This window comes from Microtus ochrogaster, chromosome X (genome assembly GCF_000317375.1).
Source record: "Microtus ochrogaster isolate Prairie Vole_2 chromosome X, MicOch1.0, whole genome shotgun sequence".
NCBI classification, from domain to species: domain Eukaryota; kingdom Metazoa; phylum Chordata; class Mammalia; order Rodentia; family Cricetidae; genus Microtus; species Microtus ochrogaster.
This window is the reverse complement of record NC_022026.1, coordinates 52,194,581-52,211,664: the sequence shown is the minus strand read 5'-3', so window position 1 is coordinate 52,211,664 and position 17,084 is coordinate 52,194,581. Positions and strand designations below refer to the sequence as shown.

At 40.2% G+C, this 17,084-nt stretch overlaps 1 protein-coding gene across 1 annotated transcript in view; it reads right to left on the bottom strand.

The window, feature by feature from the left end:
- Positions 1–17,084, bottom strand: part of Phex (phosphate regulating endopeptidase homolog X-linked) — a 209,149-nt gene that overhangs the window by 130,619 nt on the left and 61,446 nt on the right. The window contains exons 10-11 of the mRNA XM_005358817.3: positions 7,881–7,974; positions 5,319–5,447 (exon numbers count right to left, since the gene is read on the bottom strand). Of these exons, the coding sequence (XP_005358874.1) occupies positions 5,319–5,447; positions 7,881–7,974 (223 nt within the window). The remainder of the gene's footprint in view (positions 1–5,318; positions 5,448–7,880; positions 7,975–17,084) is intronic.

Below are 17,084 nucleotides of genomic sequence, written 5' to 3'. Positions count from 1 at the left end.
TAAGAAAATTCAATACAATAAACATCCTGTTCTTTAATATATATGTCCACATCTCTGCTTAGTAACTAGAGAATGGTAAACATTTATTTAAAAAAAAAACTTTTTGAAAAGTACAGTCTTGGGCTGCCATTCCAAACAGTGATCTCTGGTAACAGATATCAGAGATCTCTGTTTAAAACTCTGTATGTAGAAAACGTTGGAAATTGAGCTTGGAATGGAGACTGAGCCAAAGACATGCCTAGAGTGGTGTTTTACATCAAAGCTCTGATGGCCCTCTTGTTCCTTGCTGTTTGAGTGTTTCTTTGGAGAATCATATGAACCCAAGAATGGAATACAACTGGTTGGATTTGAATTAAGTTTCACTGCCTTTTTCTTTAAGATGCTTTAAGATGCTGAAATTCTAGAAACAAAACCTCTTCTGTTTCCCATCTCTGAAAAGCTAAGAAATGGGAAGTTGGTGGGTGCCTTTTTCTTTTCTAGGCTCCTAACAAGTTTGAATTAATTACAGAAAAAGCCACTGGGAAGTTTCCAAGTTCCTCATTTTGATGATAAAATTAGTGATGAGCCCAGATGTTTTGGGGGGATAACCTAGGAATGAGTTCTATCTACTCTGGCTATTAAGAGGCCCCCAGAGCTCTGTGTGGCTAAGGTTGACTTTCAAGATGGTGCTATCCAAACATGGTAGTACCTTTGAGGTATGGGATCTAGTCAGAGATATTTCAATCATTGTTTTCCTTCATTTAGCTCTCTGTCCATGAGGTAAGTGTTGTACCACATGCATCTGCAATGATAGGCTCTGTTGTCACAGGTCAAAAAGCAACAGGGCCACCTGATCATAGACTGGAAGCCTCACAACCATGAGCAAGTTCCTTTGATAATCCTTGTCTTGTATAAGCCAGTTGCTTCAGAAATTTATTAGAGTCAACATAAAACTAATTCACAATAGAACATGGGCTTAAGCCAGACTCACTGGACTTAGATCTAACCTAAGCAATTTTCATGCTATATGAATTTATGAATACTCTGCAAGCCTCGGTTTTGTCAATCTGGAAAGTGGAAGTACTAATAGCAATCACAAGGTCAATATAAATGATTACACATCTGAAATGTGCTCAGAAAAGTACTGGGCACATAGCTAAACCCCAGTTAATGCTGCTACTACAATCTTCATCACTAGATTTAATTGTATTGTGACTATCACATCAGACCTCATGACAATCCTCTCCTTACTTTCCTACAGATCTTCATCTGACCTCTATGAACATGAATCTAAGAAATCTCCCTGTGCATTAAGGTAGGAATTACAGACTGGGGAGAGGGAGCAGTTCAGTTGTCAAAGTGTCCATTATGCAAGTATGGGGACCTGAGTTCACATTCTCAAAACCCACGCAAGAAGCTGGGTGTGTCTGTGTGTGCCTAAACTTCCAGCCCTGGGTAAGTATGGCTCGCTAGTCAGGGAGTTTTTCCAAATCAACGAGGCTCTACATACAGTGAGGGACCCTTTCTCAGAAAAGTAAAGCAGAGCCCTGCAAAGAAAAATACCTGATGTCAGCTCTGCCTCTACGTGCACACTGAAATGACAGTCTTTTATAGAGATTAGGTGAATGCAAACAGCTAACAGGAATTTCACCTGTTCCTGGTACGCTGATGTTTTACCGAACTTGGATCTTAAGGCTTGCCCAGAAGAGCTTTATCCACTGGGCCATCTCACCAACCCATTACATTTTGAACCCAACCCCTAGAACATTTAAATGTATCCACGTGGCTTATATCCCAGCTCTCTTGGACAGTGCTGCTTCAGCCCACCAAGACAACAAATGTGGAAAGACGGCTGCATCTCCTTTCCCTCACTCTGCTGACCAGTCCCTCACATAGAATACAAGCAAGACTTGCAGCTAGGAGCTCTGTTCCATTCTCAGAACAGCGGGAGCTTATTCAATCTCACCTCTTTAGATGGCTCTGCGTTGAAAGACTCTCTTTTTCTCTATCCTGTTTGTCCCATCGCTAATTAAATTGGCTAAAATCCCCGGGAGTTCTGTGAGTGAAGGAACAGGGGCTGGCACTGGTGTGCCTGCATGTACCCAGGTATACTTTTACTTTGGAAATCAGAAGGAAACAGTAGTATGTAATTATCCACCATTGCCACCCCCGGAGGAATAAAAGACAACACTAGTACATCAGGGGGTTGGAAGAGGCAGACAACTAAGGCAGCAGAGGGGGATGAGTAGGAAGTCGCATTTCTTCTGCAAAGGAAACCTTGAAATGAATCACCTGCTCCCTCATGGCCACCATAGATAAAAGGAATATCAGAGGCTCTCAACCAGAGGCCATTAGGCCAACCCTGCCGTGGAGAAGCTTACATTAAAGAACAGGTGTCACCCAGAAAAAGAAATACCAGTTTTAAGGGCAAATTAAATAGTTTAGGGAGTGGATCAGGACACAAGTCCAGAAGCCCTCATGCGGGATTTGACACGATCTCAATCATTGAGACTTTCAGGCACTGAAAACTGAAGCATTGTTCAGACTATTACCATTTGAGCAAACAGAGTGTTGCTGTCCAAGTCAACCGGCCTGGCTTGACCTGCTCCAGCCAATCACTGGGGCTTCTGTTCTGCGTGATAATTATTTTCTAGTGAGTGAGGTGAGAGACTTGCCACTCAGAGTGTGGTACCTGGAACGGCAGCAGCATGAACTGGGAATGTGCTAGAAATTGGGGCCCTAGACTTAACCACGTTAGAGAGAACCTTTGCTAAAATGCAGTGACTTTGTCATCTTGCAATGGGATTCTGCATGTTTACAAGGCCATATGATTTGTACACAGGCTACGGTTTGAGAAGTACCTGAAGCTTTTGCCTTCTGATATCCATTTGCTTTAACAAACGCTTCTTGGTAAATAAACAATGGCAGGTTTTTTGGTCTAAATCAGACTTTCTAGAATCGGCCCCAATGTGGCTCTTTCTGTTTTTCTTGCTTTGTTTTTTTTTCTTTTCTTTTTTTTTTTGCCTACAGCTAATAATACAGATTTTTTTTAACAAGTGCATCAGTGTTCCAGGTGGTTCTTGGATGAGATCCCTGAAACAAGGCTATAAAAAGCCAGATTTTTCTTCTAAGTTCCCAACTTAAGTATCCCCTGAGGCAAACAGTTTGGGCATATGGAGGCAAATCATTTTATGAAAAAGACATGAATATCTGCATCATGATTAACATACTACCCTCGTGTACATCAAAATAAATGGATAAAGTGCCAAAATCAACTTATTTTAGAATGTTTTACCCTGAGACATATAAAGAGGGCATTTCCACCAAAATGGAGAAAAATTAATTTACTATTTTTTATATTAGTTAAATTATGCCCATCAAACCTCTCCCACTATATAGATTTTTTTTACTCACTTGCATTTATATTCTTTTGGTATTTTAGTGTTATCACTGTGATTGTTTGATAAGTTTTCCATTTGTTTACTCTGGCCAAAGAGCAAATGAAAACATTTAAGGATTGAACACTTTAAAAACAAAGCATTTATTTCTTGGTGAATCTATTTGGAAGAGGCCTATTTATTTAAAACATAGGGTCTCAAACGAGACATAAATTCCCCCCAAAATAGTAAAAACAAATTAACAAAGGAGAATGTATTTAGTTTAGTGGTAGTTAAAAGTAAACTCTAGTATAAGATACATAACACCCACCATTTGGTATTATTATCACTATATAACATCAACCATTTGAAAACCATGGCTTTTACCTGTTTACTTTAAACTCAATGGTTCTAAACTATCTGTATCCTATATAACTTATATGTTATACCTGATTGACAATATAGCGTTTTATCTGTGAACCACATACTAATATTTTGCTTACTGTCACTGGTAAAATGTAATTCATACAAAGAAAATCCAAACAAAAGTGGCTAAATTCGAACTTATAACTCAAAAATACACTCTTAATAGCACAGGTAGCAATAATAATGACCTAACTAAAAATGAACGAAAGAGCTGGATAAACATTTTCCAAAGATATGTAAATACCCAAGAGGTGTATAAAAAAATGTACTACATGTCACTAATCAGAGAAATCAAAATCAAAACGACAGTGAAGTCACACTTCGTGCCTGTTAAGAGAGGACTGCTGTGAGAGTTGAAAGAGGCAAGTGTACAAAAAAATAAAGGCACCTGGCACACTGCTGCTTGAGATAAGAGCTGGCACTGCCATCAAAGTAAGCCTACAAAAGAGCTTCGGAAAATTCCAAACAAGACTACCATAACGATCCAACCATTCTACTACTGGCTATATTTCCAAAGGAAGTAAAAGCACTGTCTTCAGGAGACAGCTCAATCCCATGCTTATTGTAGCATTTTTCCTAATAACTAAGACGTAAAATCAACCTAGATTGTCCTCAGTGAGCAGATAGGTAGAAAATAGGATATGTGTCTGTGTATTACTTAACCATGAAACCAAGAAATCCTCTTTTCCAATAACATAGATAAACTTGGAGGGCACTGTGCTAAGTGAAATAAGTCAGACACAGAAGGATAGAAAAGATTTATATGTGGGATCAAAAAAATGGAACTCCTAAATAAAGAGAACATAACAGCAATTGTCAGTGACAGATGGGGGGTGATGCTGGTCAAATGGGGCATCAGAGCACTGGACTGAGCTCCCAAAATCTAGTTGAAAAGTGGGAGGAATGAGAATATGAGCAAAGAGGTCAAGACCATGATGGGGACACCCACTGAAACAGTTTACCTGAGCTAATGGGAGCTCATCAACTCCAGCCGGACTGGGAAGGAACCAGCATAGGACCAACTAGTCCCTCTAAATGTGGGTGACAGTTGTATGGCTGGGGCAGACTGCGGGGGTCACTGGCAGTGGCACCAGGTTTTATCCCTACAGCTTGTGCTAGCTTTTTTGGAACCCATTCTCTTTGGATGGATGCCTTGCCCATACCTTGCCTAGATATAGTAGGGAGGGCCTTGGACCTTCCCCAAAGCAATGTGCCCTCTCTGAGGAGTGGATGGGGGATGGGCGGGATTATGTGGAGAGAAGGGGAGGAGGGGAGGGAGTGAGAACTGGGATTGGTATGTAAAATAAAAAAGATTGTTTTCTTTTAAAAATAAAAAATAAACAGATAGATAAATGAATGAATGAATGAATAAATAATAAAAAAGAAAGAAAAATGCAAAGAAGCAGAAGAGAAGGACTGTGGCTCTCTAGATCCTGGAAGACGGACCATAGACCGTGGGTCATTACATCTATCAGATCTGCCTAGATGAGCAGTGTTCTGTTGGTTTGTTTTGAGCATCCAGGAAGCTCCACTTACCATCTCCTTCTTATCTTCCTGGAAGTGAACGTTCACAAACATTTTCCCCACAACATAAGGGAGGGCACTTTCAATAAAGTTTACACATTTGTCCCACTGAGGCAGCAGAGTCGTCGTCCCCTGGATTACCTGTGAAGAATAACCAATACAATTTGAGCTTTGTTTAAATAATAGTTTGCTGGGGGGGGGGGGAGTCAACCTATCTGAAGAAAGCAGTCTACAAAAGGACTTCCCACCCATCTCGTACACATGCCAGATAAGGAAGGTCAAGGTGAAATCAGATGGAGAAAAATAAAACATGTTTGTCCTTAATTTCTAGCTAAAATCAAATAAAACTATGTTGACAGTGGAAAAACAATGCATTTCACCTTTATTCTAATTTTCTTCATTAAGCAAGACATATGGGCAATAGCATAGCTTTTCTGCAGCAAGCAAGGACAGAAAGGGATGCAGTTCCAGGGCCTGGACAGTACTTAGTATCTATTGAGGACTGCAGTTCTGCCAGGGAAGGTTCAGAACTGTATGTAGGGAATCAAAGTTCTTGTTAGCCGGCCAGCAGACCACATCTCACCATGAACAACCTGGGGAGCCCACTTACACGGTGTCATTGCAGAGTAAAATACAGATTAAATACTTTTCCCATCTGCCACGTTATCCCATTTTAAGAAAACTTTCATAAACAATAAGGGACTTCTGAAGCAGGATTTGAAAGTGCCAAGGTTTACTCTTGGGGACAAAAGCACAGAAATAAATACCGTGTAAGTTTTCCCTGGAGGCTGGAGTGTGTAGGCAGACAGTGAGGGAGGGAGGCCCTGAGAATAGGCGTCTGGAATACCCCATGCACAATTTTAGAGCCAGGTTCTTAGAACAGGGCAAAAGGGATTAAAGCTTAAATTCATCTCTCCCTCCTTTGCTTTCTGGGAACACGACCCTTCTCAGAGGTAAGGGATGAAGCTATTTTTAAAACCTCCAGAGAAAGCAATCCTACAACATCCTTCGGCAATCCAATATTATATTTAGCACTTCATGTTCAAAAAACATCCCCTTATACCTAACCTCAAATTTTCACACACCACTTCTTACACCTTGCTCTCTCATTCTCTTCACAGTGGGGGTGGAGAGCAGCTGGGTACCATCTTTTATGTGATCCATATGAGTTAAAAATACACACACAGCAAAAATACCTACTTGTTTTCTATCTTAACTATTTGATATGGCCTAAATATAAGTAATTGCTTCATGTTTATCCAGCCTCTGAGATAAAGTAACTTTTTATATTCTAGTTGACTATAAAGCACCAAAACTTGCCCCAAATAACCGTATCACTCTCTGGGTATAATGGTCCACTATAAATTTCTATATTTGTCAGTTTCTCTAAGAATTCAGATGTATGTTAAATGAAATAAGAGCTTATATGATTTGACATTCACTTTGACTTAAATTGGTAGAAAAATAAAATACTTTTTTAAAGCCACAAAATCCTTAAGTCTTCTAAGCCGAAGCAGAATTAGTCACAAGCCTCAGAAATGCAGATGTAAGCAATATCTGTCTGTGCAAGTTGGGAGGCAACGAGGTGGGTGAGAAACAAAGACTCAAGGACCAGGTAAGTGGGGGAAAGAAAATGGATTCCGGCACTTGAGGATATCACGGGAAGACGTTGAAATGGGTCAAGCAGAATTAGGATAGATTTAAGATTGAATATCTAAGGAAAATTAAAAATGCAATTCTAATACCAAGCGAAAATGAAGCTGGAACATTCTCTCTGCATATAATTAGAACACGGAGAAACCTTGAAAACCATAGTTACAGTAAAGATCATCAGACTGTATCCATCCAGTCTAATTGAATTTGTACATCCTTTGATGCACATCTCTTGCCCAGCCTCTCTCCTCTAACTTCTAGTAACCGCCTTCCTACTCACTGCTTTTTGAGCAACTATTTCATATTCCACATATACTTGAGATTATGCAGCATTTGTCATACTGCGTAAAGTGATCACAGTTAATGGTAATTATGTATTTCAATTTTGATAAAATACAGCTTTGATGTTCTCAACACAGAAGTGATAATATGTTACTGAAATGATGTATATATTCATTATCTTGATTGAATTTTTCTATAATGCATTTGTAGATCAAAACATCACACTGAACCCCACAAATATACACAATTATCACAAATGTTTACCAGTAAAAAGGTAATGAAATTTGAACTACTTTGAAAGTGATGTATCATTAAGAAACATCAAAACCATTAATTTCAGTTAAAAGCACTAAAAAAAAAAAAAAGTAGAAATGAGCTGTTAAAGAGGGATGTTTAAACAAGATTTCATGGCCCAAAGTATCACTCTAAATATTATTATACAGTCCAATGGAGAGCCTGGGGTACTTTTTACAGGATATAGGTATACCTGAATGAAATGAACTAGCGTGAAAAAGTTTAAAGGAGAGTTTAGACTGCAAGCTCACTAAATCCCATCCTTAAAGATTTTTTTTTTACTGGAATGGTTAACATTGGGACTGTTCTAGCATGTATGAAATGTTTTGATATCCATTAACTCACCCTTGAGAATTCCAGCCATCTATACTGAAAGCGCCTGCTGAGGTTTGGAATTCTGGAATAAACCATTCTCCACACCAAATAGTTGGCAATGGTTCTGGTAAAGGAGAGAAATGAATATTTATTACATTGTCGGTCACATCTGATTCCCTGAAAAACACCTTTGGAGAGCTGTTGGCAAGGATACTACAAGCTCAATGAGTAACACCAAAATCGGCTTGAAGATTCCAGCCTCAAGGCATAGGCCTTCCCCTAGTTTCCTGGATCTGCAAATGGGAATACCGTCAACTTACTAGTGAACTGGTCCAATGCCTGTGTGTTATTGGCCTTTTGGAAACTAAAATCAAAATATTTATTAATAGCAATCATCTAAATTTTTACTTTGTTTCTATAAGCTCTAAATAATGTGAGCCCAAGCAAATCAACTAAGCCTTGTTGATTATCTTTTCTCATGAAATGATGAGGATGTTCCCTACTTCACAAGGTGATTGTGAGGTTAAAATAACACAGTCATTAGCAGAGTGAACTCCTAAGTCTTGTTGACCTCAAAACATATAAAGAATCTCATATGGTTCTGTAAAACTCTGATACATATTTTCAAAATTCTGTTCTATATGAAGTGTTGCCTGTTCTATAAGGAAAAGAATCTCTGACCTCAGAGCAATGTGCGGTCTGAGCTCATTTCTAACTCACCCGTGATGATGGATATTTAATGACCCAGCCCCTCTTAGCTGTCATTACCATGGTGACTAATGACACACGTTCCTAAGATGATTCCTGGGTCATGCAGAAATGTGAATAGCAGTGAGACATGATGATACTAACCCACCCATCGAGAACAATTCACATGGTTATTTGCGTGACACTGCCACAGGAAATATGTTCTCCAATGAGCAAAATATTTTTGAATATATACAAGTACAGAAACATTTGTTTTAATTTATATAGACATACAGAATATACCAGGAACATTTTCGAGACAGTTTTTCCTTATGTAGTCCAGGATGACCTAGAGTTTATGATCTTTATGCCTCTATCTCATAAGTGTGCTGGGATTACAAGCATGTGCCTTCATGCTTGAAATTTGTGTGTTTTTATTTTATGTGCATAAGTGTTTTGTGTGCATGTGTGTAAGTACACCACATATGTGCAGTGTCTGCAGAAGCCAGAGTTATGATCCCCTAGAACTGGAGACCAACTGATGGTTGTGAATAACCTTGTAGGTGCTGATAACCGACCCAAGTCCTCTGCAAGAACGGCAGTGCTCAACCACTGAGTCATCTCTCCAATCCCTCAAAGAATTATTTTTAATAAATATAGAAATGAAAAATTGAAAGATAAAATGTTTAAGGCCATGAATTAATTTTTCAAACAACATGACATTTGTACATTAAGACAAATTATCCACATAAAATTATATTAGTATGACCAGGTATGTAAATATGTGTTTCATATAATCTTCTTGGCTATTTCAGAAAGTTTTGGCATACTCTTGTCAGATCTGCTTTAGCCACCACCCTCCTGATAATTAAAATGGCATACTAGTATAGAAAAAGGGACATTTTGCCATTTTCTCGTTATTAATTTGTACTTCCATTACTAATAATTGCTTCAACTCCTGTCTCTGTAAAGGAGAGATCAAGTGTGGCCAGGAGGAGTGGAGGAAGAGTGTACGGGGAGAGATGACTAGAATGGGTGGCATTGAGGGGTAGTGGAAACCTCCTGTAACCTATGAGGGTGATCCTAGAGAGGTCTCCTAGGAATGGAGGATATGGAACTGGGACTTCAACCCAGCCACAAAACGTTCAACTCACCACCTGTCCCGACTTTAAGATACACTAGGGAAATGGTGGCTCAGAATTTGTGAGAGTAGCCAAGCAATAATTGATATAACTTGAGGCCCAAGCTACAAGAGAGAGCCCGTGCCTAACACTTCTTGGATGGCCAGGAACCAGAAGCTGGAAGGTTCAGAGACTAGGATAGAACCAAACCCAACTGACAAAAAAGTCAATGAAATGTTTCCCACTGATGTTTTGCTATACTCATAGATCGGAACCTAGCCCAATCATCATCAGAGAGGCTTCTTCTAGCAGCTGATGGGATCAGATGCAGAAATGCACAGCCAAACATTAGGTGAAGCTCAGGAAACCCCACAGAAGAGGGCAATGAAGACTTGTAGGAGCCACAGAAGTCTAGGACACCAGGAGAACACGGCCCACACATTCAACTAAGTAGGGTTCACAGGGACTCATGGAGACTGAGGCTGTGGTTATGGAGCACGCACAGGTCGCTGCTAGGCCCTCTGCATACATGCTGTGGTTTTTTTTAGCTTGCGGTTTTTTTGTTTATTTCAATAGTAGGAGAGGGACTGTCTTGGACTTTTTTGCCTGCTCACGGGACCCTTATTCTCCTACTGGGTTGCTGTGTCCAGCCTCGATATGAAGGTTTATGTTATGTCATGTTCTGTTGATATCACTGGGAGGCATGCTCTTTTTGGAAAGAAAAAAGAGGAGCAGTGGATCAGGGAGAGAAAGGAGGTGGGGAAGTACTGGGAGGAGGGGAGAGAGGGAAAAGGAGGAGAGGGAGGGGAAGAAAGGGAAGAAAGGGAGACTACAGTCAGGATGTACCATATGAGAGAAGAATAAAGAAAAAATAAGACAAAAAGAATTTTAAGCCACTTTTTGTGATATGATGATTACAGTAATAAAATTCATATACCTATAACTATGATATTTCAGAATTATTTTCAATGTATGAATAAAAACAAACTAACAATAGTTAATGTGGGATTCCCTTCTGTGTGCTATGAATAGCATTGGTTAATAAAGAAACTGGTTTGGCCTGATAGAGTAGAACAGAGCTAGGCAGGGAAAACTAAACTGAATGCTGGGAGAAGGAAGGCAGAGTCAAAGAGAAGCCTCAGAGCTGCTGCCAGAGACAGAGGTGCTGAAACTTTGCTGGTAGGCCACGACTTTGTGGTGAGGCACAAGTTAATGGAGATGGGTTATTCTAAGATGTAAGAGTTAGCAAATAAGAAGCTAGAGCTAATGGACCAAGCAGTAACTTAAATAATATGGCTTCTGTGTGATTATTTCGGGTCTGAGCTGCCAGGCGGCTGGAAAACAAACTAACGACCTCCCTGCTACAAATAGTAAACGCTGTGTCCCCCAAACTGTGAGTCCGTGGTCATCAATATAGTGGAACTCTATTCATCCTAACTATTTTTTAATTTATAAAATGAAAATACAGACAATGTGAAATTTTCTTCTTGAACCCAATAGAGAGAACATGCTAGCATAGGGTGTTGGCGCATCTCAGAGTCCACCATCCAAATAACTTAAGTCTTGCCCTCAGCCATGTTCTGCTTCGGTCCCTAAAAGAAACACACCATCTTAGGCATTTCCTTTTTGCCTACAGATCCCTCCTCCTGAACAAGCCGAGAAATGCTCACCAAGCATTTACAGTTGACTCAGCACCTACAGTCAGTACGATGCTTACTACGGTCAGCTTGACAGGAACTAGAACCACTTGAGAAACAAGCCTCTGGGCAAGCCGGTGAGAGAACATCTAGATGAAGCTAACTGAGGTTAGAAGACACGCTCTGAATGTGGGTGGCACCATTCTGTGGGCAGGAGTGCCAGCTCCAATAAAAAGAAGAAAGCCAGCTGAGCACAGCATTCACTTCTCTCTGCTCCCTGGCTTTAGATGCGATGTGACCAACTGCCCCAAGCACTAGGCCCCATGCTGCCTTCTCCACTATGCTCAATTGTACCTACACACTGGGAGAGGAAATAAATCCTTCTCGCCTCTTTTTTACCCAGTATTTGGTCCCACTAACGTAGAAAGGAACTGTTACAGTGGAGAATGAAATATTCCAGCTGATTACTACCTTTTTACTTCATTGCATAGACACACTTTTACATGTAAAAGACCCTTCTTTCATGGACTCAACATATCCTGGGCACCCAGGTATGTACTGATTGTCCTAGGTGCTGAAGAGATGAAGAGGGGAGAAAAAAAACTTGGACTCCGAGATACTGAAGCTTTTGGTTGAATACAGAGATAATTGAAGCTTAGAATCATTTAGTGAACTCTTCATCGCACAGCCGGTGGCTTTCAAACAAGTAGACTCAGCTGGAGAGTTTGGATAAGTGAAGATGCTCAGGCCACCCCAGGTCAGGTAAATTGCCAGCTCTAGAGTAAGACCTAACACAAATGGTATCTTTAAGTCCTGCCCCCACCAAGGCCTATGTACAGGCCACTGTAATAAGCCATGGAGGCTAGCCCAGAGCCAGGTACGTCTAAGGCCTGTGTGCTTTCCCATACACCACATAGTGATATACAAATGCTACTAATTCAATGCCAGTCTCCTGATCAGTAACGGAAATCTGACTGAAAACACTTCACTAAAGGTGTTTTGCAGAAATCTATGCAGATCAGAAAAAGAACAGCGAGGCCTTTCTGGCCAAGACCTTACGAAGACAATAGCACAAGTTCTCCAAGAAATAAAAGATGGCATGCTGACTGAGAAGCTCACCCAGGGAGACAAAGGCGCTGAGGAGTTGTTCCAATGTCTTATAAAACTGCTGACAGAGCCCTACGGGGTATAGCTTAGGAGTGATCATATTACCACGCCAGGAACAGAGATGACCATAATGATTAAATCACTAGCACCTAATAAACAGACATATCAAAAACAAACAAAAAACAGACTCAGCAACAGTCATTGAAAATAAGCCATATTTTCCGTCTTTTTGGTCCAAAAAGCATTTTCTGCAATGCAGTAATTTCCCCAAATATTAATAAATAATAGAAAGAAAATCATCCCAGCAAAGGACCTGCCACTAGAACGGCAATATGGAATTCTTCTCCAAAGCCTCTGACTCAGAAGAAGATTTTGCTACCCTCTCCCATGTTCTGAAGTTTCAGGAGCGTACATTTATATTACATTTCAGAGATAAGATACCTTCTGTGGTAGTTGGAACAGTGCTGTGGGGTGGCGATTATTGTCCCCATTTATAAATGGAGAAAGCAAAGGTTGAAAGTCAAGAGACTTTCAAACAAGTGCCCAATCTTCCCATTTGCATTTGCATTTATTCTTTTCCCCAATGCCTACTATTTGAAGTGAGCCAGAAAAGTGAGTCAATGAGGTCTTCTAAAATCCTTTAGACTGTCCAGACAAATACCTGGGGCAGTAGTTCTCAATTAGCCCTTAGACCAACAGATTATACATCACTGGAAAACTAGGTATAAAAACCCTGCTCCCTACCCTAGATCTACCACTGCATTAATAACTATAGCAATAGGACCCCAGATATGTGTATTTTAACAAGTCCTACATAACCAATTCTGATTTATGTCATGGTGGAGAACTGATAGCCTAAGAAAATCCTATCTTCTAAATGGTATGCATACATAGCTCAACTAGGACTTCCTAAACCCTAGGACAATCCTTAAATTTTAATGTCCATATTTGAATGTGTGTATCTCTGGAGATCTTAACTGATTACAGCTTCTGATTTAATACATTGAGGGCAAAGACTGAGATTCTGCATGATCTGTGGACATCACTTTGAAGAGCCATTGCTAGGTAATCTTCAGAAAAGATGAGCATAATAAGAGGTCCACATAACTGGACACTTTTTGAGTGAGCCTCTAGGAACTTCTGTCTAAGAGGAATCATCTAATTGGACATTCTGCTTGATTTATATGAAATAAAACTGAAAACAAGAAAAATCACAAAAGCTGAGCAAAATTCCCAAGGATAAAAGGGATGTTCTCTATTACCAACCTTCTTTGTGTTCTCATTTGTGCCTCTCTCTCTCTCTCTCTCTCTCTCTCTCTCTCTCTCTCTCTCTCTCTCTCTCTCTGTCTCCTCTTCCTCTCTCTCACTGTTCCCTCTGTTCCCTCTCTGTCACCTCTCATACTCATTCAAATCATATCTCTTAGCTGTGTCTTCTTTTTGTCTCCAGTTCCATCACTGATCTCCTTTCATAGTAGCCACTGTAGGGCAATCTCACAGCGCTCCAATTTATAAGGCGTCAGATCTAGTCTAAGGTAACACTACTCTTCTCATTGTCTCATAGTCCTCGGGATGATAGTAGCTTCTTGATGTTAATAAGATTGGCATTTTGTATCTCATTTGGTTTTCATTTTCCCCATCATCTCTGTATATAACCATTGTATAGCTCTGTATCTCTGTAACCACATCTGTATATATTTTCTCGGTTTGAAATATCACTATGGACTGAATCTCATCCCTCTAGGTTCAGATGTTAGTTTAAACGGTTTAGTTAAACCGGCATCTGGCTATGGGGGCTTCGAAATTTCATTGGATCTAGATGAGATTATCAAGGCAGAACTCTCATTTATAGTCTCCTGTTCCTCAGATCAAACTATTTAATTTGGAGCAATTCTCGGGCAGCTTCAAATTAGGGAATCAGTTAGGAAAGATACAGTAGACTATTGAGGGGACTTATTCGAGGGAGGAGTCTACAATGTCCTTTGCCTAGTGACATGCTGGTAATGTTTACCAACAGCCTTCCAAGAAAAAAATTGCATAATTTATTAATTTTGACTGTGTATAGAATTCTTATCACATTTTATTTAAACATTAGGTATATCATCACTGAACATGGAGTCAGGAAGAGCTGGAAGTAACTTGAAGGATGCAACCCCTTACCTACCCACTTTTTCTGCACTTGGACCATCACCTCTTTTTCCTATGGCAACCTCTAGCTTATGCCTCCAATATTACACCCCAATAATTTGCTCTCTCGAACTACAAGAGCCAATGTAGTCTCTGTACCACCACCTCGATGGGTGTCTCATTGCTCCAATATTTTTTATATGCTATCTACCAAGAGTCAATGATAGGAGATGTAGTTCAGTGCTAGAATTCTTTCTTAGCACTTGAAAGACATTGTATTCAATCTGAATGAAGTACGATAAACTATTCCTGCGTTACTGTCATCACACCCGATCATTTAGAAGGAACATTCACATCCTATCAAGTGAGCAGTAGGCTTGATCTAAGGGGTGAAGCAGCATCAAAAATTGAGCAATTGATATCAACCAAAGGTACCTTTGGAACATTAAAAATAACAGGAGAATTCCCAACACTGCAATATCTAACTAATCAGAGATGTGTTACTGCAGGTTGGACAACTCTGACCTACAAATACAAAAAATCCAAAGTGCCCTCAAATCTGAAACTTTTTGCAAATTAACACAAGACCACAAGTGAAATTTTCTGTATGCCATTATGTGACAAGGCACAAAATGCAGGTACACCAAATCTATGCTATGAAATGAGCTTCCTTCTAAGTTTGGATGTGCAGAGACACAAATGCTGGGTTTTGTCTATAAACTGAGATCCCATCTTATCATGTATATGTAAATACTCCAAATTCAGGGAAAAAAAAAACAAGCTCTAATCCACATCTGGTACCAATCACTTTGGGTGTGGAATAATGAACATATATCTCTAAAGCCTTTCAAGAAGTTTTAAAAGTACCTGTTTTCCATACAGGAACGTCTGTGGAACTAAGAGATGGAATATGAAAACAAATGTGAACCAATTCAGAATATCACCTCTACTTTCTGATTGTGAGTAACTGGACAAATCGCCTCCTGTGTAAAATAGAGGCCACTTACAGAACTTTTATTATTAATCTTGATGTTAGTCAGTGTCAGAATGACCTGTGTATGGTTTCCAACAGCAAATTCTCAGAACGGCGGCAGTACAGAAACACCAAAAGAGAAGGGCAGGTGGGAAGAGGTGGCAAGCAATAAGCTAACGCCTTCTCTATCCATCCTGAACCCTAAAGAGCCTGTCAGCGTCTAGCCTCTAACTTTGAAGGCAACATCTGTATTCACATCAGTTCCACCACCCCAGATGTTCAACATGACCCTTTTCCTCATTTCCCTACCTGGAGAACTAGTTCTTATTCTTTGGAGTTCTGATCCCAGATCACACATGGCAGTGGTAAAGCAGATGGTTAATGTCTAGAGACTTTAAAGACGTGCCTGCTATGTGAGAGGCACTATGCTGGACTTCACAGCTACAAATCCATTTCACAAAATGTCTCCTTTCCCACTTACACTGTGCTGTGGCAAGATAGGGAGGGAGCTGTAAAAATAAGCAGTCATTTCAAGAAAATGCCGTAAACTCTTTGATACAGGTGTATCTGGAGAAAATCTCTTTCTCCTCCCGATACACAGATAGACTCCGTCCTCCAGGCACTCCTGCAGTTAGATGTGTCTCAAGACTGAGTTGTGTCGTATGGATGTTGGTAGGAATGATTTATCCCACCTGAAGACCTTTCCACAAACACCTACACAATCCTCCACCTACCCTCTTTCTTCAGCACCAGCTGAATGGAGAGAGTACTGCAAGCCAAGAAGAAGGGCAAGCCACAAAAGAGAACGATCCTGTCATATTTGCAAGAACAGGGGGCAATGAGAGCTTATAGACACTCTCTACAGCACCTGGCATGTACAGTAACAATGGAGACACAAGACGGCCTTTCCTCAACGAGACATTTCAGATTACCGAAGTGAGGACCAAATGTGACCAGCAGGGAATATAGTCCAGTAGCACTATTATTATTATTATTATTTTTGGCTAAGCACCACACAAGGACCTAGGAAACAAAGGATAAGAATGGAAGTGGAGGGAAGGAAAGAAGAGGGGGGAGGAAGAGAGACAAAGATAAAATGGCGACAGAGGCAAGAAAGAAGACAGATACAAAAAATGTAAAAGACTGATCAGCAATGTGAAAGCTTCCTGAGAAATGAAAGCGCTGTCAGTCTTTTCAAGACAAATGGAGCAGCTTACAAATCTCGCAAGTGTGTATGGAACTCCCTTTTATTTATTTATTTATTTATTGATTGATTGATTGATTGATTGATGACTTGATTGTTGAGAAACTGTTTGAAGCATCTGGGTTTTACATTGACGTTTCAGTGAGATCATATGTAGACATGATGTCTGCGGGAGCCTTTTGTCGGGATGCTCTTTTAGAGCTGTTGGTTGTGTTCACATTTGGGTAAGTTATCCATGTAGGATGAACTAGGTGAAAATCTCCCTCCAGGGACTACAGAGAACTCAAGAACAAGGGCAAGGGGTTTTTGATCCTACTGCACGTGCTGGCTTTGGGGGGGCCTGGGCGGTTTGGATGCTCAACTTACTAAACCTGGATGGAG